Genomic DNA, 21,185 nt, shown 5'->3' on the forward strand with positions numbered 1-21,185 from the left:
TAATCACAGAGTGCAGAGCAGCCAAAAGGAGACTCCGCAGCGCAATAAACAGTAGCAAAGCCCGCTGCTGACAGGATCTGCCCGACGAGATGAATGGGGACCCGTGAGGAGTCGGTTACAAATTGATAACTCAAGAAATCGAGGCTCTGCGGACACCCTGTTCATGTAAGGTCGAGCAGATGGATTGCATTGTACCGGCACTATTTCCTGTGCACCCCGTCCGAGGTGATGATGTCGGCGCAAAGAGCGCCGATGACTGTCGAATTGGAACAGGCAGTCCTTTCTACGAAAAGCAAGAAGGCACCAGGATCCGGTGGTATTCGCGGTGGTGCCCGAAACGACCTAGAGGAGAACTCCAATTCTTACAAAAGAATGAAAATCGGACTTCCAAAATCACTGGCTTTTCCGCGGAATGGGGACAGTGAAGTCCTCGGTGGTACGTAGGTACCTGCCTTGAGACTTAATCCTACGGCCCTGTTCAGGCACAGATTGATTTTGTGACACACAAGGGGGCCAACCGCAACCAACCGAGCTGTACTCAGATACGACAGGAATTCTCCTGAAGTATTACAGTCCAGGGGCTACCTCGGTTCCCATGGTACCAGTATACCCCTGGTAAGGTTTCGTGACCGAAGCCACTTCAGATGAGTCCCCGTGCAGACGCGGGTCTGATTGCCCTTGCTAGGCCTTGGAGCATTCGCCTACTGCATCACGGCCGGCAAGCCAATGCGATACAGCGGTTCCCAGGCGGAATGGGGACAGGTAAAAATCGCTTCAGCACTTTCTCGGCTCAAAGGAAATTTGGAGATCGTTTCCCACAGTGTCGTCTTTACGGCTGTTCCAGGTGCGAATCAAAACCTCTCTCCTAAATGTTCAACTCCTTACTCACAACTCCCTCAAAACTGTTGGATGGCCAAAATATCATCCCAAGCTCGAAAATTGTTTCACCTGTGTGCAGAAAAATATCCACACACGGTGCTTGTAAAGGAAGAAACAACAATCGAGTTGCTCCTCGTCGCAGAGTATTAAATGAAAAGAAAACAAAGAAAAGAGGTCGCAAGAATTCAATCTTCCTCGCCTGAAGTCAGAGAACAAAGTGAAGAATGAAGAATGTTGAAGAATGTTTAGTTTTTTCAAATTCTAAAACGAAGAAATAGCCGTTTCAGATAAAGGCAAGGAAGGACACTCCTCAGAAGCTCGGACGGTAATACCTTTCAGCATATAGCCGCAAAAGCCCGTAGATCCAGAGACTTCTGGAAGGCAATCAACTACGAGACTTTAAGTCTCAAAGACAAGCACAACAAACGACTTGCTCTTGTGGTATTCTTCTAAGGATAGGGCAGGAAATTCTACGTTACAAGGTGGGAAAGGAAATTGAGGTTTAGGAAGATTGTTTCCGGGAAAAAAGGCGTGAAATCTAAAACTATAAATGTGTAGGTGAAAGTGTAGCCGGGAACAATGTTGAGAATCTATTAATTCTCTATCCGACACCACCAAACGAAGTTATGAGCCGGAATAGGCTATCTTCCACTGATTCAGAAAACCTGCAAATAAGAAATTAGGCCTGTATCCAGGAAATGTTGGGACCCACGCTGGGCGCCATTTGTAATGATCCTTCTATTTTCCTTCGGTTCATTACACACACTAGAAACTCGAAATTGTGAATTTGTTTATTAGAATAGTCTTTTTCTATCTCTCGGCAATATTATGAGGTGAGAATAATAGTTTTATTACTATATTTCCAATAATTTTACTATGAGACAATAGTTAGTATGTATAAATGTACAACGATACTTAACACACATCTATAAATGTAATGATAATTGATAATGACGCAATGCGATTTTAAATACTTTTATGAGGTGATATAGGTCACTAATTCAAATGTTTAAGTTCAGACATTAAATTAAACATTCTTTGGAAAATAATATATAATCTTTTTGATGTATTTCTTAACTACTTTTTATTTCATTTGTACTATTTTATTTTATAAAATCCTAATAAAAATGTTTAAATTAACAAAAATAAACGTAGTTATTAACAATAAAATACAAATATCGTCAATAACTGAATAAATGTATTTCTAACATATGATCTTCATGAGAAGTTTCTTGTTGTAAGTGCTTCATATATGCTAAAAAGGCACTCCATAGCATACTGAAGAAAGATGTAAAGATAACTTGATTCTTTGCCGGAATAAAAGTAAAATTCACTGTCTGTACGATAGGCCAAAACACCATGCCGACTCTATACGTTTCCAAAAACTTTGCACGTACCTTAAAAAGGTCAAAAAAGTAAAACAAATTAAATCTAAAATTCGCAACAATCAATAAAGATTTATAGTTTCACAAATAGTTAATGAGCAATGAAGTTCTATATTTTTTTAACCGTTCTATAAAATCAAAGTCCTTATAGAAAATTGATAATTATATATGGCGATAAGTCAAGTGCATAATATACAGCTGCAAATGAAAATTGGAAATTCTATCTTGAAACTTAAGGTATGACCTCATCTACGTTCGTCAAAATACGTCAAAGTATCCTTATATGATTTTGTAGGCAGCAATGTGCTTTTCCACTCTGGAAACCCCAGTAATAGCACACGCGAATCCGGTATGGGGTTGCTTCTGACGACTACCACAAGGCGCGCTCTCTTGACTTGGGAGTCGGTTTCTGATAGACTTCTAACTGCTAGATTTCGGTCCAGGTTAAGAATCATCGCTTGCGTGTTACCCCCCCCCCCCCCCCCCCCCAACTTTTCGCAGGGCTGGGGAGCTGTGCCCCCCTAAGTTCAACATCGATCGCTTATACGACCCAGCTGTGGCTCAACAATAGAAGAGCTAACTTGCTGATTGAGCGGCAGATCTACTGAGCAACGCGCCGAAGAATATCGATGAGCATTGAACCGCCATCAAAAATGCTTTTCTCTCGGGTGCTGCACAGGTCGTGCACACGTTCCGAAAGGGCATCATAAGATCTGGCTGACTGTGTAGTCGTGGAAGCGGATTGATGAACGGAAGACGTTGAATGCTGTACTTACCGCTGCTAGTGATGGCGGGCGTGACATGCTCGGACTCCGATACCGATTGAAATCCCATGAAGTTCAGCGTAGTGTACGTCTTGACAAAAGAGAATTTGCTATTGCGCTGGTCCGGGATGCGGAAAATGCCGCAGATTGCAATGATTTCAGAACTGTATACCGCATCACAAAAGAGCTTGCATGGGGTCGCAAATCTTTCATTGGTCCTGTGAAGGACGTTAATGGTCGAAAACTTATCCACGATTATGAGCAACTGAAGAGATGCAAAGAAGAATTCACCAGGGTCCTTAACCGTATTACATCCGGTTAGGTCCCTATTTTTGTGGATGAAATGACTAGTCACCATAACATGCGGACCCGGACCCTTCCTCCAAGCAGAAAAAAAATTATTTCGGTCATCAATACGCCCAAATGGAGTAAAACCGCTGGACTTGAAGGTTTCCCAGCAGAGTTATTTATCGCTACATCTGCAGTTATTGCAGATCTGCTGCTTCCCCTTGTACGGAAATCTTGGGAATCCGAGAACATCCCAGAGAATGGAAGAAGGGGATGATCATTAAGATTCTAAACAAGGCACCCGTTTTGAGTGTAACAATTGGAGCTAAAATACTCGTGGAACGCATGAAAGAACATCTCGACAGCTCGATGGACAGAGAGCAGTCTGGGTCTCGCTCAGCATCCTCCTGCATCGATCACATCAACACCCTAAGGATCAATTTGGAACAGTTCGCAGAATTTAGATCTTCGCTGTGCCTGTTCTTCATCGATTTCGAAAAGGTTTCGTTAGCGTGAACAGGGTGTATCTGGAGTGCTCTACTTAGGAGGGGCATTTCAGAGAAACTAGTGGCTATTATCAGAGCGACATATGGTTGCGCAAAATATCACATGCTGCACCGAGGTAAAATCTCGGAGGATTTTAAGGTCGACAGCGGAATCCGGAGTTCTTGCTATCGGTGACGTTTTTCATGCTGCTCTGTCCGGAGGATGTGGAGGAATTCAACGGACGATGACATGTTTCCTCAAACACCTCGACTACATTGATGACATCTGTTTTCTCTTTTATCGGATTATGGACCTTAGTCAAATGGCTCTGGATTTGGAAAGAGAGGCAAGAAGAGTTGGACTGATGGTAAACATAGCACTCTCCCTATCTGCATAAATGAACAGAGCATCAAAACGTAGATGAATTTGTATATCTGGGAAGCATGGTTTCTGGAAGCGGCGAACAAGATGTTGTCCAACGCGTTAAAAGTGCTAGATCCGCTTTCTCTGCCCAGTTTCACATATGAAAATGCAGTTATCTCAATACTGAGATCAAGTTGAGATTGTTCTGTGCTAGTTTTCCTTCTGTGTTGCTATATGGGAGTAGCACATAGAAAGTGTACTCCACTGTTAATCAAAAGTCCAAGCTTTCGTGAATAGCTGTCTGCGTCGTATTATTCGAGTACGCTGCCTTGACACTATATCAAATGAACACCTTGGTCGGCGCACAGGCTTGGCGCTTGTATGCGATGTGATAGGAAGACGTAAGTAGCAGTGGATAGGTCATACATTAAGGAAGGGCGACAATAGCATTGCGGGCTACGCCATGTAGTGGAATCCACACAGGTAACCGCGAGCGCTATACCCCACCAAGGGGTGAAGGCACCATATATATACCCTAGATAGGGGTTTATGACAACTATATAAAGTAAGTTTTGAGAAAATACTTAATAATAACCAAACCCTACTGATAATAACTAAATTATATATATATATTTTACGTTCATCTCTCAAAGTTGATCCAAGAAAAGTATCCGGTCCCTTGTTTACCTCTTTGAGGAGCATAGGATATATTTGTTTCATATTGCTATTTTCTACTACTTACATTTCCATACATTTAGGCCTGACAAGAAGGGGTAGCAAGGGAGGATTCCCCGGAGCTTTCTCGGGGGTCCGGAATAGAAATTTCAGTGGCAAAAAAGGAAAAGCGGTGGGCACGAAGAATTTTCGACCCAGGCTCGCGGGACTCCCACTCCGAGCCTGGATTTTCTCTCTGCGGTTCTGCATATATTCACATACTTCCAGCAATGCAATAAACATAAACACAAACAGGTATAATGTAAACAGATGATCAGAAAGGGCAAGGAATTCATATAGCATACAATATTTTCTGTCTCACGTAGCTAGTACCTCACTGTTTAAGCATTTTTTGACATTCTGATTATTCAATATAATGTAATTGAGCGGGTGTTGAATTCTGCCATATTTGCTCAAATTTGAGATTACAAATAGTCAAAATAACCTACTACAGAGATAAGAGAAGTTCATAACTTGAAGGAATAGAGGTTGAACTTCTCGCTTTGAACGCTAAAACCTTTTCAGGTGAACAAGATAGAGGACGATAAACGCTAATACATATTTGCAACCATTTGCTAACTTACCTCTGCTCGTGAATCTTCATAACTTTTCCCTTCGAATATGCTCATTCCAAACAAAAACGTTGTTATCAACATTGGATCGTAAGATACTTGCTCGGTTACCGCTTTGCACAGGGAAGATTTGACATCGATTTTGGGCCACATAACTCCAGCTAGTCGCATCCATAAGTAGAGCGTTGGACCAACGAAAAAACCACCAAACAGGCCAAATCTGTTAGAAAACATTAGATGATTTATCTTCCAGGCATATCATACTACATGTGCTTTTTACTTGAGACATCTCATCCAGTCTATAGTTGAGAAGCTTTTTCGTTCGACCAGTGTTTGTTCAACGATATTACCTACAGGCCAAAGTAGAGCATAAGAGACCATGCCCCGAACAATTCTATGCTGTTTGATGATATTCATGATATTTTCTGGTGTTCCCTGCAAAAAAGAACAATTATTCGCACATCAATAACATACCTGGAAATTGGACGGGTTTGGGAAAAGACAAAACACAAAGAGGCAAACAGAAAAAATCCCAGAAACATATTCCTTTTTTGATGACAACAAAGCTGCATCAGAATCACATTATACACTTTTTATCTTTTACTATAGAGTTGAAATTGCTGGGGATTCTAATCAGATTGCTTTCCTGAAAACATTCATTGTTTTCATTGCTAGTGAAAATTCTCTTGACTCATAATTCTTTATGGCATAATTAGGAAGAGTTTTTATAAAATTGATTGCAGCCAGCCTCGGGGTTTTACCAAAGGTAACCGGAAGTTCTAGAATCTCGATAACTATGTACATATTTAGAATTCAAAACTTTGGGAGTTTTATGTAACAATAACCAGTCCGGAGTAGAGAATTCACGGCATTCACGTAATATTGTTTTTAAACTAGGGTATAAAATTTGGTAATTATCTAGGTATTTATCTATTTCTCGAATTCACTCACATTGGAGTAATTCGATTTCATTTTAAGATCTCCTAGAATATGCATACATATAAAATTCCGTTATACATTTACATGGTACATATATTATCTCAGGTTAATGTTAACAGCAAATAGCAATTAATTAGCTTATGAAACCATTTTATATATTATTCTGTATTTCACTTACACGCGTCCTTCCATGAGAGGATTCATTAAATTTGTTCAAGGAAAGATGCTGACGAAAACAGCACAAAGCAATCCATGTTAGTGCCTAATTAAATAAATCCAGTCAATAAAATGTTAAAAGTCCAACAAACAACACTTTGAAGGAATTAACGAAGAAAAGATTTTAAAGTCCATGTAATATACAGACTGGGTTTATCTGCTAATTGAAAACGAAATCTGAAGTCGACATAATTATCGGTTGTTAGTGGGAAAGGATGTTTTTGACCATGACTTTCAACTAGCAACTGAGGGTCCTGGTCTAGCAGCAATTCAAAATTGTGTCATCATCCTTCATTTGTGGCTTGTTTACAAAAGATATTTTCTGAAAATAGAAAATTCAAAATTGGGTTGTATCTATTTATGGCGTCCCGATAATATCGATTGTACGAAATTAGAAAAAAGATACAAATCGGCAGTTAGTTATCGAAAGCATCCCTTAAAATGCAGATACGTACATATGTACATTTTCACAGTTTACTGTCAGTATATTTAAAGATGTATACTTCACCGATGTCCGCTCCTGTGATATTCCTTTTAAAGTGGTACTAGCATTTATATAATCCACTTAACATAATTTCAGTGGTTCTGGAAGATTTACACTATACACGTCGAGTGTATTTTCGTACGGAACTATTCACACATGGGGTTGAATATTATGATGGCATTAGATGTTCGAAAAAGTAGAAGCGCACTATTCAAGTTTTGATGATATGCATATGACATAAACAGCGGAAATTTAGGTCCACTCAACTATTAAGGAGGAGGAGGTGTGGTTTATGAAAAAAATAACTGATGATGAACGAAATACCAAATGATTTTTTCAACTATACTCATATGTATGTTCTGCAAAGATATAGATGAAATCACGACGAAGGAGGAGGTTCGCGAAGCGTTGGAGAAACAGTTCGATCTTGCCGGACTACAAGAGTCAGTGGTGAAAACGCTAAGGAAAGCCTATGGGGGAACACAAACCGCTTACCAGTGGAGAACGCACTCAAACTGTTAGCAGCAGGGAGAGTGAGAATAGGCTGGGTTATGTGTCGCCTTAGGGAACAGGTGGCGTTAAAACGGTGCTTTAGATGCCTTGGCTTTGGTCATATTGCGAAGTCATGCACTAACCCAAATGACAGGTCAAAGCAATGCACGAGATGCGGAGTGGAAGGCCACATCAGCAAGGACTGCGGAGCTGACCCAAATTGTCTACTGTGCAAAGGAAAGGAGGGTGTGGACCATCGGCACATTGCACATTGAATACAGGAGAACCCTTAGCACAAATCGCAGATGAGGTTGATACAAATCAACCTCAACCACTGCGAGGCGGCGCAGGATCTACTCGCGCAAACCATCCGCGAGAAAAATATCGATGTGGCCATACTAAGTGAACCATACCGAAACCGCGGTGGTAGCGTTTGGATCAAAGACCAAACGGGCCAAGCAGCGCTGTGGACTTGTGGAGAACAAGCCTTCCAGGAAATAATGGAGCACCCGGAGGAGGGCTTCATCAGAGCGAATGTGAAGGACATCCACATCTACAGCTGCTATGCTCCACCCAGCGCTACACTCGTCGAGTATGAGCGGATGTTTGCTGCTCTTGTTTTGGATGCAAGAGGACGTTGGCCGATCATAATAGGAGGCGATTTCAATGCGTGGGCTCTTGAATGGGGCAGCCGGGTAACTAATGTCAGGGGACGTGTTCTCCTCGAAGCATTCGCGGAGCTGGACGTGGTACTGGCGAATGTTGGGTCTTCGTACACTTTCCGGGGAAGGGGCCTGGGGTCCTATAGTTGACCTGACATACGTGAGTGCCACTTTAGCCAGTAGAATCGCTTGGCATGTCAGTGAGGACTATACTCACAGCGACCACCAGGCAATCTGCATGGAGATCAAGGGCGGATCGAGCTCGAAAAAGAGTTTTCGCAGAATGCCGGGTGGTATGCTTGGTTGGACAGTGAAAGCTTTCGAGGGGGACACGTTTTCCGCGGTGCTCAAATCCGTCATATCCCTGAATGGTACGGCTGGAGAGAAAGCCACCCAGATCACTCGATGGGTGACGGAAGCATGCGATGCTACTATGCCCAGAAGGCGATTGCTCCCCAGTAGGCAACTCAACTACTGGGGGAACAACGAAATCGCAAGTTTGCGAGCCGCATGTTTTCAGGCAAGGAGGCTTTGCCAGAGGCTCAGGGGAAAACCCGGTGGCGGCGGTCGAGAGGAGGCACACAAGCAATTGCGTGGCCGCCTAAAGGAAGCCATTCGGAGGAGCAAAAAGAACTGCTTCAAACAACTGTGCGACCATACCGACATAAACCCTTGGGGCGAAGCTTACAGAGTGGTGATGAAAAGGCTGCGGAAATCACCCCAGGTGACCTGTCCGCGCCTCCTGAAACAGATTGTTACCGCTCTGTTCCCTCACCACGAAAATAGGGGAAGGCAAATTTTTGTCCAGCTAAATGACGACATAATACCGCCTGTAACTGTGGAGGAGCTGCGAGAAATATGTGGTAGGTTCGGTGACAACAAGGCCCCAGGGTTGGATGGCATCCCCAACCGAGCTTTGAAACTGGCAGTGAAGACTAGACCCGAACTTTTCGCCAACACCTTTGAGGCGTGCCTAAAAGAAGGAATATTCCCTGCCCAGTGGAAAAAGCAAAAGTTGGTGTTGCTTCCGAAGCCTGGCAAGCCACCTGGAAACCCAGCGTCGTACCGTCCTATCTGCCTGTTGGATACAATGGGGAAGATGATGGAGAGAGTCATCTACAACAGACTCCTGCCCATCGTCGAAGCCAGCAATGGTTTGTCGGAACGCCAGTTTGGTTTCCGACGCGCCCACTCTACGGTGGACGCAATTGGCATGGTGATAAACCTGGCAAAAGGTGCACTGATTTCTGGCGGCTGCTGTGCCGTGGTGGCGTTGGATGTCAAAAACGCATTCAACTTGGCCAACTGGAATAGAATTAAACGGGCGTTGGCTGACATAGGTGTCCCCGGATACTTAGCGAATTTGGTGGAAAACTACCTCTCAGAGAGGACTCTCTGGTACGGGACGGATGAGGGCCCCAAAGAGTACATTGTCACGGCCGGGGTACCACAGGGATCGGTACTTGGTCCCCTGTTGTGGAATATCATGTATAATGGGGTGCTTGCTCCTCCCGCCCCAGAGGGGACTACGATTGTCGGCTTTGCTGATGACCTAGCTGTGGTTGTTGCAGCAAAACACCCAGAAGATGTGGAGTGAGAGCGGTAAAATCCTGGCTAGAAAAGGCCGGGCTGACCTTGGCGGACGCGAAAACGGAAGCGGTCTTAATAACGAAACACAGGAAAAATAACACTGTAAAAGTGGAGGTCGGTGGACATACGGTCGTATCAAAGCCGGCTATCAAATACCTGGGGGTAATAATTGACACCAAATTGAGTTTTAGGGAACACCTAGATTATGCATGCCAAAAGGCAGCCAGTGCCACCACGGCACTTGCAAAAATGTTGTTAAATATTGGTGGGCCGAAACATTGCCGGAGGTTGGTGCTAGCCGGAGTGGTGCGCTCCATCCTGCTCTACTCGTCGCCTGTGTGGGCAGAGGCGCTTGCAAACTCTCAGAGACGGAAGTAGGTAAACTCGGTTTACCGGTGGATGGCTTTGAGGGTTTGCAGTGCTTTTAGAACCACATCAGATGAGGCAGTATTGGTGGTGGCAGGCATGATCCCGGTTGACATTCTGGCCAAAGAAATGAGTGTTCTGTACAATGCAAGACATATGGAGGGGCATGCACAGCGTAGAAGTGCGGCAAGGTCAGAGTCGCTTGATCTCTGGCAACGCAGATGGGACGAGTCTGCGAAAGGTCGGTGGACGCATAGGCTCATTCCCAACATTAGGGTGTGGCTTGAGCGAAAACATGGGGAGACCAACTACCACATTACCCAGTTCCTCACGGGACACGGTGGTTGCTACAGGCAGTATCTGCACCGCTTTGGGTTGGATGATTTTCCGAACTGTCCCAGATGCGATGGCATACCGGAGGATCCAGAGCATGTGATGTTTCACTGCCCACGATTTGCGATGGAGAGAAGGAGCTTAAACCAGGTGCTGGGCAGGAGCGGGACCCCGGAGAGCTTGGTAACTGAGATGCTGGAGTCCGAGGAGAAGTGGCTTGCGGTTGGCTCCGCAATCATCCAAATGCAGGAGGAGTTGCTGAAGGAACAAAGAAGGAGGAAAGCTGGAAATAGGAGAAGGATGAGTGCCTAAGAGCAAACCTACCCCGCGAAGTAATACAATGGTGGTCCTGCGGGGCTGGGGCTGGAGAGACCGGGGGTGGTTTTTAGTGGGTGTGAATCCCACACGCGCCCGCTGTAGTTCCGCCGTTCGGGCGGCGGAGCTGCGGCGGACGTGTCTTTCTAAGATTTTCCACCTCCGTGTACGCACAAAAAAAAAAAAATATGTATGTTCTTACATCTGTGTATGGTGTGAAAGCTAATTTGAAACTTTTACTAAATGTTTAAATTCTTGACCAACAGTCTGACAAAAAACGAATTTTCAATTGATTTTCAAAACAAATCACAGGAAGTCACAGTTGATGAAACGTATATACAGGGAACTATGCTTCTATATACAAACATATATTGCGGCGAAATGTGATATACATAGCAACAGATCTTTTAAATGATGGAGGCAGACATCTACATATACATAAATATATTTTATAAAAGTATATAACAGGTGAAATGACTGCATAGCAAATATTAGACCTCTCACTTTTTGCCGTTAATAATTATACATTTTTTTCTAATGGTAAATTCTTTGTTGCAATGAATGGAATTCTCTAGCCATAATGAATGGATTTCTCAGTCCTATATGAATAATTTCTTTTACCTCTCTATATTCTTTCTATATGAAGATGTATTAAGTAAATTCAGGTTGCTTCATTTTATGGTCATATCTGCGGTAGGTATTATAAAACGTTGGCGGAAGCAACAAAAGAGCTCAGGCCATTAAGATGTTTTTGCGCGAATTTTAGATGATGTTCACATTTATGCAGAATGTATACTTAAATTATCTTTCTTTAGAATATGTGACAAAACGACATCTAATCTGAAATTTTAAACCTAAGAATACAAAGCATAATACGGGTTTTCGGTTGAAAAAGTATGTTTTAATATATTCATTTCCATCTGGTTGAATCCAAGGTTCTAATAATAAAATTATAAATTAAATTCAAAACTTTACTTTTGCAATGAAAACTTTTATTTCGTAAGTAAAAATACTAACGGGTAATACTACCTTCATCATCATCATCAAGGGCGCAACATCCGGTATCCGGTCTAGGCCTACCTTAATAAGGAACTACAGGCATCCCGGTTTTGCGCCGAGGTCCACCAATTCGATATCCCTAAAAGCTGTCTGGCGTTCTGACCTACGTCATCGCTCCATCTTAGGCAGGGTTTTGCTCGTTTCCTTTTCCTACTATATATATTGCTCTTGTAGACTTTCCGGGCTGGATTATCCTCATCCATCCGGATTAAGTGACCCGCCCACCGTAACCTGTTGAGCCGGATTTTATCCACAACCAGACGGTCGTGGTACCGTTCATAGATTTCGTCGTTATGTAGGCTACGGAATCGTCCATCCTCATGTAGAGGGCTAAAGATTCTTCGGATGATTCTTCTCTTGAACGCGGCCAAGAGTTCGCAGTTTTTTTTGCTAAGAACCCAAGTTTCTGAGGAATACATGAGGACTGGCAAGATCATAGTCTTGTACAGTACGAGCTTTGACCCTATGGTGAGACGTTTCGAGCGAAATAGTTTTTGTAAGTTGAAATAGGCTCTGTTGGCAGCCAACAACCGTACGCGGATTTCATCGTCATAACAGTTATCGATTGTAATTTTCGACCCTAGATAGGAGGGGAGGAATTGGATAAAAAGTTTCAACTGGAAGTTTTAGGTTCGAGTCGATCGTCCACTTTGCGGAATTTACTGGGAAGCGTCATGGATCCTTTGGCAGCGGAGGGAAAAAGCGGAATCTACCGATTAATGTGCAGCGATTGTAATAAGATATACCATAGGACAGACTAAACGCCGAACGACGAAAACGAAAAGATTCAGTGAACATATCAAGGAAGCGATAAGTAGTGTTCGGAAACAAAATTCGTGCATAAGACCATCAGTTGCACCGCACATACTCGGGAAAATCTTGAGTTCTTGCGTCATGCAAACCGGACTACAACCTTGGACCCTTGGAAAAGTGTAGAAATTTTGAGAGAAGACGTGATGCGGTTATTAAACACAGATTCAGGTTGCTGCCCCTGGAAATTAATAAGACTGGCCGCGGCAATTACCAGGTAATTAGGTTGGTTTAAAAAAAAATGTTAAAGTAACTTAAGTAATTAGTGAATAAGTATAAAAGAACCATATAATCGCAATTGTGTTAGTAGCTTCGTACTGATGAAGGGGGTAAGTCGCTCCCGAAATATATATTTACATTTAAAACTAAAAATCGTATTTTAGAGGAAGCTATCCCTTGTCTATCAATTTTACTACCACATATTTTAAAATTCACTATGTCATATTCATAGTGAAAAAGGGACAAATTGTACCAACTGGTCCTCCAGGTTGGGGGTTGGGTAGGGCTGACAACCCTACACGGAAAACAACTTGTTACGAAGCCACAACAGGAGCCTCGCATTTTCTCATGGAACGTGCGCTCCCTGTACAGAGATGAAGCTGATGAGCAGCTAGCCGATACCCTGTCCCAATATAGGGCTGATATAACAGCGTTCCAAGAGATGCGATGGACAGGGACCGGTTTCCTGGAGAAGAGCCACTACACCATATATTATAGCGGTTATCCAGTAAACCATGTGCTCGGAGTAGGTTTCTTAGTCAGCCAAAAAATGAAACCTGCTGTTAACCTCATAAACGTTCACGCCCCTACAGAGGAGACTGCAGAGTCGGAGAAGGATACCTTCTACGAGGCAGTAGAACGAACCCTCGAAGCCTGTCCCAGATATGATATCAAAATCATACTTGGGGATTTTAACAGCCAAGTAGGGAAGGAGTCAGTATTCAGGCGATACGTTGGCTCCCATACCTTACACGAAAAAACAAATGATAACGGACTGTGGACTATTCAATTAGCAGTGTCACACGAAATGGTTGTTTGAAGTACCTGGTTTGCGCGGAAAGCGGTCCACAAACATACGTGGGCCTCTCCAGACGGGACCACTTTCAACCAAATTGACCACGTGTTGATCGAACGCCGCCACCTTTCAGCCTTGATGAATGTCAGAACATATAGGGGGGCCAATATAGACTCGGATCACTATCTCGTTGGCATGGTGCTCCGAGCTCGAATAACAATACCACCTAGAATCCTCTCTGACAATCAGGTGAGAGTGAACACTGAAGCCATCCACAACACAACCCTCCGCGACACCTATAAGAGGGAAATGGATGCTGCAATAACCGCAGTCAACAGAGGACCTGGAGATGAAGCATCAACAAATGATCTTCACAATCACCTGAAGAACGTTATCATGGATACGGCCACAAACATACTTGGCCCCAGCCGCAAAAGGAGTCGGAACGGTTGGTTTGACGATGAATGTAAGCTAGCAACGGAACGGAAGAATGCCGCATACCGAGTAATGTTGCATTCTCAAAGAACGCGGGCACGCGCAGAGACTTATCACGAACTCCATCGAGCGGAGAAACGACTTCACAGACGGAAAAAGGAAGCCTGGGAGAACCAACAAGTCTGTGAACTAGAAAAGTACAGGGAGCAACCGCACCAGGCATAGAAGGCGGAAGTTTTACCAACAAGTCAGCAGGATGAAGCCTTAAACACCTCGATGCTCATCCTGCCAAGACAAAGAGGGATTTCCGACAGAATGGGCATATTAGAGCGATGGGTTCAGTACCTTGATGAGCTACTGAACAACCAGAACATCGGCGAGTTGGAGGTCCCGCCAACTGAAGACGACGGACAAATACTGCCACCACCAAGTTTAGGAGAAACAGTCCGTGCAATTCATCGGCTAAAAAATCATAAGTCGCCAGGAGCCGATGGAATTACAGCCGAATTAGTTAAATATGGAGGCGACCAGTTACACCAAGTGGTTCATCAACTTGTGCTCAAGGTATGGGACAGCGAATCAATGCCTGACGATTGGCAACGAGGCATTATCTGTCTCATACATAAAAAGGGAGATATCACACAGTGCAGCAATTATAGAGGTATCACGTTGCTGAGTACCATCTATAAGATATTCTCCACTATCTTGCTAGGCCGGATAGCCCCATACGCCCAGAACATCATTGGCCCATACCAAAGAGGCTTCACTCCAGGCAAATCAGCAACAGATCAGATTTTCTCTCTGCGGCAAGCGATGGAAAAACTGTTGGAATATGGACAACAGTTGCACCATCTGTTCATCGACTTTAAAGCCGCCTATGATAGCATAGCCAGGGTAAAACTGTACACGGCCATGAGAGAATTCGGTATCCCGACGAAATTAATAAGACTGACTAGGCTGACCCTGACCAATGTGCGAGACCAGATAAAAGCAGCAGGATCACTCTCAAGACCATTCGACATCAACAACGGTCTACGACAAGGGGATGCGCTATCATGCGTCCTCTTTAACCTGGCCCTCGAGAAAGTGATTCGTGATGCTGAGGTAAATGCAAGAGGTACTATCCTCTCCAAGTCCACCCAACTACTGGCCTATGCTGACGATATCGACATCATGGGAAGAACCACCCGAGATGTACAAACTGCCTTCATCCAGATCGAGCAGGCAGTGATTGGCGCGAGCTCTTGGGCTGCACATCAATGAAGGCAAGACAAAATATATGGTGGCAACGTCAGCACCGAAGACGAATCAACCAACAACATCAAACCACACTGGTCAAACACAAACACGAAGAAGAATAAGGATATTAGAATACAACTTTGAGACCGTTGACAATTTCTCCTATCTAGGGTCGAAAATCACAACCGATAACAACTACGATGATGAAATCCGCACACGGTTGTTGTCAGCCAACAGAGCCTATTTCAGCTTACAAAGACTGTTCCGCTCGAAACGTCTCACCATAGGGTCAAAGCTCTTACTGTACAAGACTATGATCTTGCCAGTCCTCATGTATTCCTCGGAAACTTGGGTTCTTAGCAAGAAAAATTGCGAACTCTTGGCCGCGTTCGAGAGAAGAATCCTCCGAAGAATTTTTGGCCCCCTACATAAGGATGGACGATTCCGTAGCCTACACAATGACGAAATCTATGAGCGATACCATGACCGTCCGGTTGTGGATAAAATCCGGCTCAATAGGTTACGGTGGGCGGGTCACTTAATCCGTATGGATGAGGATGATCCCACCCGGAAAGTCTATAAGGGCAATATCTATGGTAGAAAAAGAAGACGAGCCAGACCCTGCCTAAGATGGAGCGATGGCGTAGGTCAGGACGCCAGACAGCTTTTAGGGATATCGGATTGGTGGACCTCGGGGCAAAACCGGGATGTCTGGAGTTCCTTATTAAGGCAGGCTTAGACCGGATACCGGTTGTTGCGCCGTTGATGATGATGATGATTTTCACGCCTGAATGTCGTTCTGGCAAATGCTGGTGTCGTCAATACTTTTCCGAGACGGGATATGGGATCGGTAATAGACCTTACGTTTGATAGTGGCAATAAGGCAATAGATAAGGATCTCCAATGGCTGGTAAGCGAGGAATATACGCAGAGCGACCATCAGGCTGTCATCTTTCAGGTGGAGCGAAGGAGAGGTGCAAAACGTATCAAAAAACTGCATCCATGAAGCTTGACAAGGAAATCCAGAAGAAAAGATGACGTAGGTTCTTGAAATGATACAAAACGCATGTGACCCTTCCATGCCACGACGCACTGTATTCAAGAAACGAATGCCCAACTTCTGGTGGAATGCTGAAATTAATGAACTTCGCGAGAAAATTGTGGAAAATAAAGTCATAGGCTTAGATGACATTCCAAATAAAGCTTTGTTAGTGGCCGTTAAAACAGTTCCAAGGTGGTTCGCTGAAAAACTTACGACGTGCCTTAATTTTCCCGGAAAAGTGGGGGAAACAGAAACTTGTCCTAATCCAGAAGCGAAATAAACGTTTGGGTGATCCCTCGTCCCATAGGCCAATATGTCTATTAAATGGCGTCAGCAAACTTTTCGAACGAGTTATCTGCAATAGACTTGTACCGTTTGCAGCAAAGGAGGGAGGCCTCTGAAATAGGCAGTTCGAATTCCTAAAGACATGATCCACTGTCAATGCGATAAGTACGGTGACGAAAATTGCTGAGGAAGTAGTGGATGCCAATAAATCTTGCGCGATAGTTACTCTCGACGTGAAGGATGCCTTCAATACTGCAAAATGGAGCAAAATAATTGTAGGTTTAACCAGATTGAGCGCTTCAAAATACCTGGTGCACATAGTCGTAGAATTCTTCCTGGAGAGGCAATTAGTTTACGATGGAGCTAAGACATATAAAACAACTTAAGGGGTTCCGCAAGGATCAGTCCTCGGTCCTCCCCTTTGGGTAATAATATATGACGGAATTTTAAAGTCGCAACTGCCCAATCATTAGTTTCGCAGACGACATCGGAGTGACTATCGTGGCACAAGATATTGAATAGATCGTTGACAATTAGCACGAAATGAAGTGATTTTGGAGTTGTAAAAAAATGGGATGACTCATCTAAAGGACGCTAGGACGCTACTCATAGGATTATTCCAGATTGCTCAAAATGGATTAAACGAAGGCACGGTGAAGTTAGCTACGACGTAACTCAATTCCGAAGTGGACACGGAGGGTACCGTGTATACCTTTCTCGCTTCGGGCGTGACGACTCCCCATCATTATGTGCAGAAGGATGCAGAGCATGTTGTTTTTTACTACCCGAGGTTCGCCGCATAGAGCGGAGGCGGAAATCGAAGCCGGGACGCGGTTGTTAGCCGAGAATATCGTGGATGAAATATTAGCCTCTGAAAAAAACTTGAAGGGAGGTGGAAAAATTCATGAAAGCGATCCACAATCTGTTGAGAAAGGAGGAGCTTCGGGGGAAAGTAGCAACCGACACGAGTCAGAGTTCGTAGCTGATTCTGCCCCGCGACCAAATACCGAAATGGCAGTCCTGCGGAGGTGAACGAAAGAAGAGGAGGCGGTTTTAGTGAGTAAAAGTCATTTTCCAATGCCAAAAAAGAAACAGACAGACAGACAGACAGACAGACAAACTGACAATAAACCGATAAAATTTGTCTTTCCATCAAGACAACGCTCCTATTCGCAAAACATACTCTCCAGTCGCGCTGAACACACTTTGGGTATTGACTAGACCTGGCTCTGAATGACTTTTAGTTGTCTTCTAAGCTTAAGCTCTTGCCTTGATAATCGAGGTTTTTCTTGATCCATAAATACCAGTTTTGCAAACCGAGAGGCTGGTCACTACATGGACGGGTATCAGAGGTTACAGCATCGGTGATTGACATTTGACTGTAGGATCCATATCGAGAGTAACTTAAGTTTTTGTGATATTTTGATTCGTTAATGTCACGGTGACGTTACGAAACTGAACTTCTGAATGAAATGTATCCAATCCGAATTCCATATAATTTCAGCAAGGTTTATGCGGTCAAGCCCGTTTATGAAATTTGTCTCTCTCCACCCTCTTCATCAATTGCTGCCCACAACTTCTTTAATATTCTGCCTACTGTGATTGTGATTTCAATTATTTTAAAATATCATCCAGGGAAAATTTAAGTTTTGTATGCAAAGTGGAGAAAATCGATATTGAGGAAATCTAGTAAACATATATTTTCATTTGGGAGAACTACGCTATTTTATTTACAAAATATATAGTCAAAGCTTGTGGAATATACACAAAAATTGAAGATGTACGTATGTCAGGCATAAGTATTGTCATCAAATGCAATTCAACGTTGAAATAAATATATCGAATTTGAATACATACATACTTTCAAAGGTATATGCATCCCCATTCGGTTATCTCAAGCCCTGATAAACACGTTTCACAATAAGAACTTTATCGAATCAGCAATGAAGTCACGTTCCAATTGTCCCATATGTTATTCATCAAATTCAACTCATACTCAATCACCTACTTTCAATAGTATTCCTACGAGGATATCACATAATGGAACCTTGGAACTGGTGTGGATGAGGGGAAAATTGACGGATTATATTTCTTTTCCTTGTGCTTCAAAGAATTACTCGTAGGTGTGCATTCATCTAAACCAAAGTCGACGCAGATTAAATTTGGTTCATTGTGCGGCTCTCGTTGAGATTCCTCGTTGATTGTGCTATTACAGACGAAATATGCTCGCGTTTTATTTCTATATCGAATATCAATCGTATTCAAATTTCAGGTCATTATTCATCATTTTCCAAAGGTCATTATATAAAAGTGTTGCTGCAGCATCTATGTAGAGAAGTTTAAAAACAATGCGCAAGGGGGTGGAATTTTTTGAAGGGAAGGTTGGGGTGGGGACACTCGGTATTGCATTAACTTAGTGCAAGTGAAGCGTTTCGCCCAAATTACAATATTATCCCAAAAAACTTGTGAGGGTAGTCAGTCTGCAGTGTGTGTTGAAATATTATCTTTTACATTTCATACAAAAACTAATTCTTTTCTACTTTTATTACTGTACCCTAATAAACCTTTTTCTTATAAAAGAGATAAAGTCCGGAACTCATTCTTTTACTGTTTATACAAGTGTGCATGTATTATAAAATGAGTTAGATAAATGCTTGTGGTACATATAGTTACATATCTGCTAGTTTTGTGCAATAAGTACAGTCTTCGATAGACCTTTTTCAAGTTAGTTAGTCACTCCTTGCTTAATAGAAAAGAATAATAAAATTAATAATAGAAGAGAACAATTGTGCTTTCATTTAAATAGATTCTGTGCCAATATTTCAATAGGTTATGGGCCCAGTACACGTTGTGAATTAGTTTCGGTTTTGAAAACTAATTTTGAACAATACAAAGACAGTGAAGAATAGTGGATTCTGTGAAAATTGAAAAACAATAAAATATAGGTAGTTATGGATCGTGTTAGTGCGAAAAGAAACATTAAACCCTTTGACGGTGAAAAATATAGTGTCTGGAAATTTCGAATTCGCGCCTTATTAACCGAATTAAATGTTGTGCAAGTTGTAGACAGTGAAGTTCCAGATGAAATAACCGAAGAGTGGAAAATTGCAGAAAGGACTGCAAAAAGTGTAATAGTAGAATATTTAAGTGATTCCTTTTTGAGTTTTGTAAAGGAAGAAAATACGACAAAAGAAATAATAAGTGACTTGGATGCAATATACGAACGAAAAAGTGTCGCAACCCAATTGGCTTTAAGAAAGAAGTTACTCTCTTTAAAGTTGCAAGGTGATATAAAACTGATAAAACATTTCACTAATTTCGACGACATTATTCGCGACATGTTGGCGGCTGGCGCAAAATTAGATGAAACTGATAAAGTTGCACATTTGCTGTTGTCATTACCGAATTCGTAAGATGGTGTGATAACTGCAATAGAGACATTATCAGATGATAGCTTAAGTTTAGCTTTCGTTAAAACACGACTGTTGGACCATGAAGTTAAATTAACGAATGAGGGACGAAATTTATGTGAACAAGTGCTCCATGTTGAAAATGTGTCATACAATAAAAAGAAATTTAAGCAAAAAGGTGTTATGAATAAAAGCGACTTTAACAGACATAATAATAAAATTAATAAATTAAAATTCCCTAAAAATACAAGAAAATTTGAATGTCACCATTGTGGAAGGAAAGGGCACATCAAAAAGGACTGCTATTATTATAAAAACTCTAAATCGAAGTTCGATAAAAAGAATGAAACTATGGATAAGAAAAGTGAATCATCAGCAAAGAATGCTTACGCTTCGGGATTCGCATTTATGATTGGTGATAATTATGAGAGTGACCACGTGAAGAATGAAATAGAATTTGTCATCGATTCTGGTGCATCCGACCACATAATAAATAGAGAAGATTTAGCAAAAGACTTTGAGCATCTTCAACATCCGTTGAAATTATCTGTGGCAAAGACTGGATCATTTATAACAGCAACTAAGAGAGGCAAACTGAACGTAATCAGCAAAATAGGGATACAAGGAGAATTAAAGGATGTTTTGTACTGCCCGGAAGTTCCATACAATCTATTATCTGTAACAAAAATGCAAGCAGCTGGAATGACGATAATTTTTAATGAACGTGGTGTCGTTGTTCAAAAAGGTGGTAAGACCTTGATGACAGGTGAGCATTTTAACAGTATTTTGAAATTGAATTTTAAAGTTGGAATTTGTAAGACAGAAAATATTGATCGCGCTTTCAATGTTACAAAAGTCAATTATAGCCTGTGGCATCAACGATTAGGACATATAGGCAAACAAAAGTTTATAGAATTGAAAAATAAACAAATGATTTATGATTTAGATCAAATTTGTAACATAAATCCTAGTGATGACTTGTGTGAAGCTTGCATTAAAGGTAAGCAAGCCAAGCTACCATTTAATAAAGAAAAGGATAAAA

At 42.4% G+C, this 21,185-nt stretch overlaps 1 protein-coding gene across 3 annotated transcripts in view; it reads right to left on the minus strand.

Moving 5' to 3' along the window:
- Positions 1-1,864: 1,864 nt before the first annotated feature.
- Positions 1,865-21,185, minus strand: part of LOC119660350 (protein sym1) — a 221,567-nt gene continuing 202,246 nt past the window's right edge. For 2 of the 3 annotated variants that reach the window (XM_038068846.1, XM_038068847.1), the window contains exons 3-5: positions 5,732-5,886; positions 5,464-5,671; positions 1,866-2,276 (exon numbers count right to left, since the gene is read on the minus strand). In XM_038068846.1, coding sequence (XP_037924774.1) covers positions 2,061-2,276; positions 5,464-5,671; positions 5,732-5,868 — 561 coding nt within the window. In that variant the 5' untranslated portion in view covers positions 5,869-5,886 and the 3' untranslated portion in view covers positions 1,866-2,060. Of the gene's footprint in view, positions 2,277-5,463; positions 5,672-5,731; positions 5,887-21,185 lie in introns of those variants that run through there. The other variant, XM_038068848.1, reaches the window with a different exon arrangement.

The sequence above is a fragment of the Hermetia illucens genome, chromosome 6 (genome assembly GCF_905115235.1).
Source record: "Hermetia illucens chromosome 6, iHerIll2.2.curated.20191125, whole genome shotgun sequence".
In the NCBI taxonomy this organism is placed as follows: Eukaryota; Metazoa; Arthropoda; class Insecta; order Diptera; family Stratiomyidae; genus Hermetia; species Hermetia illucens.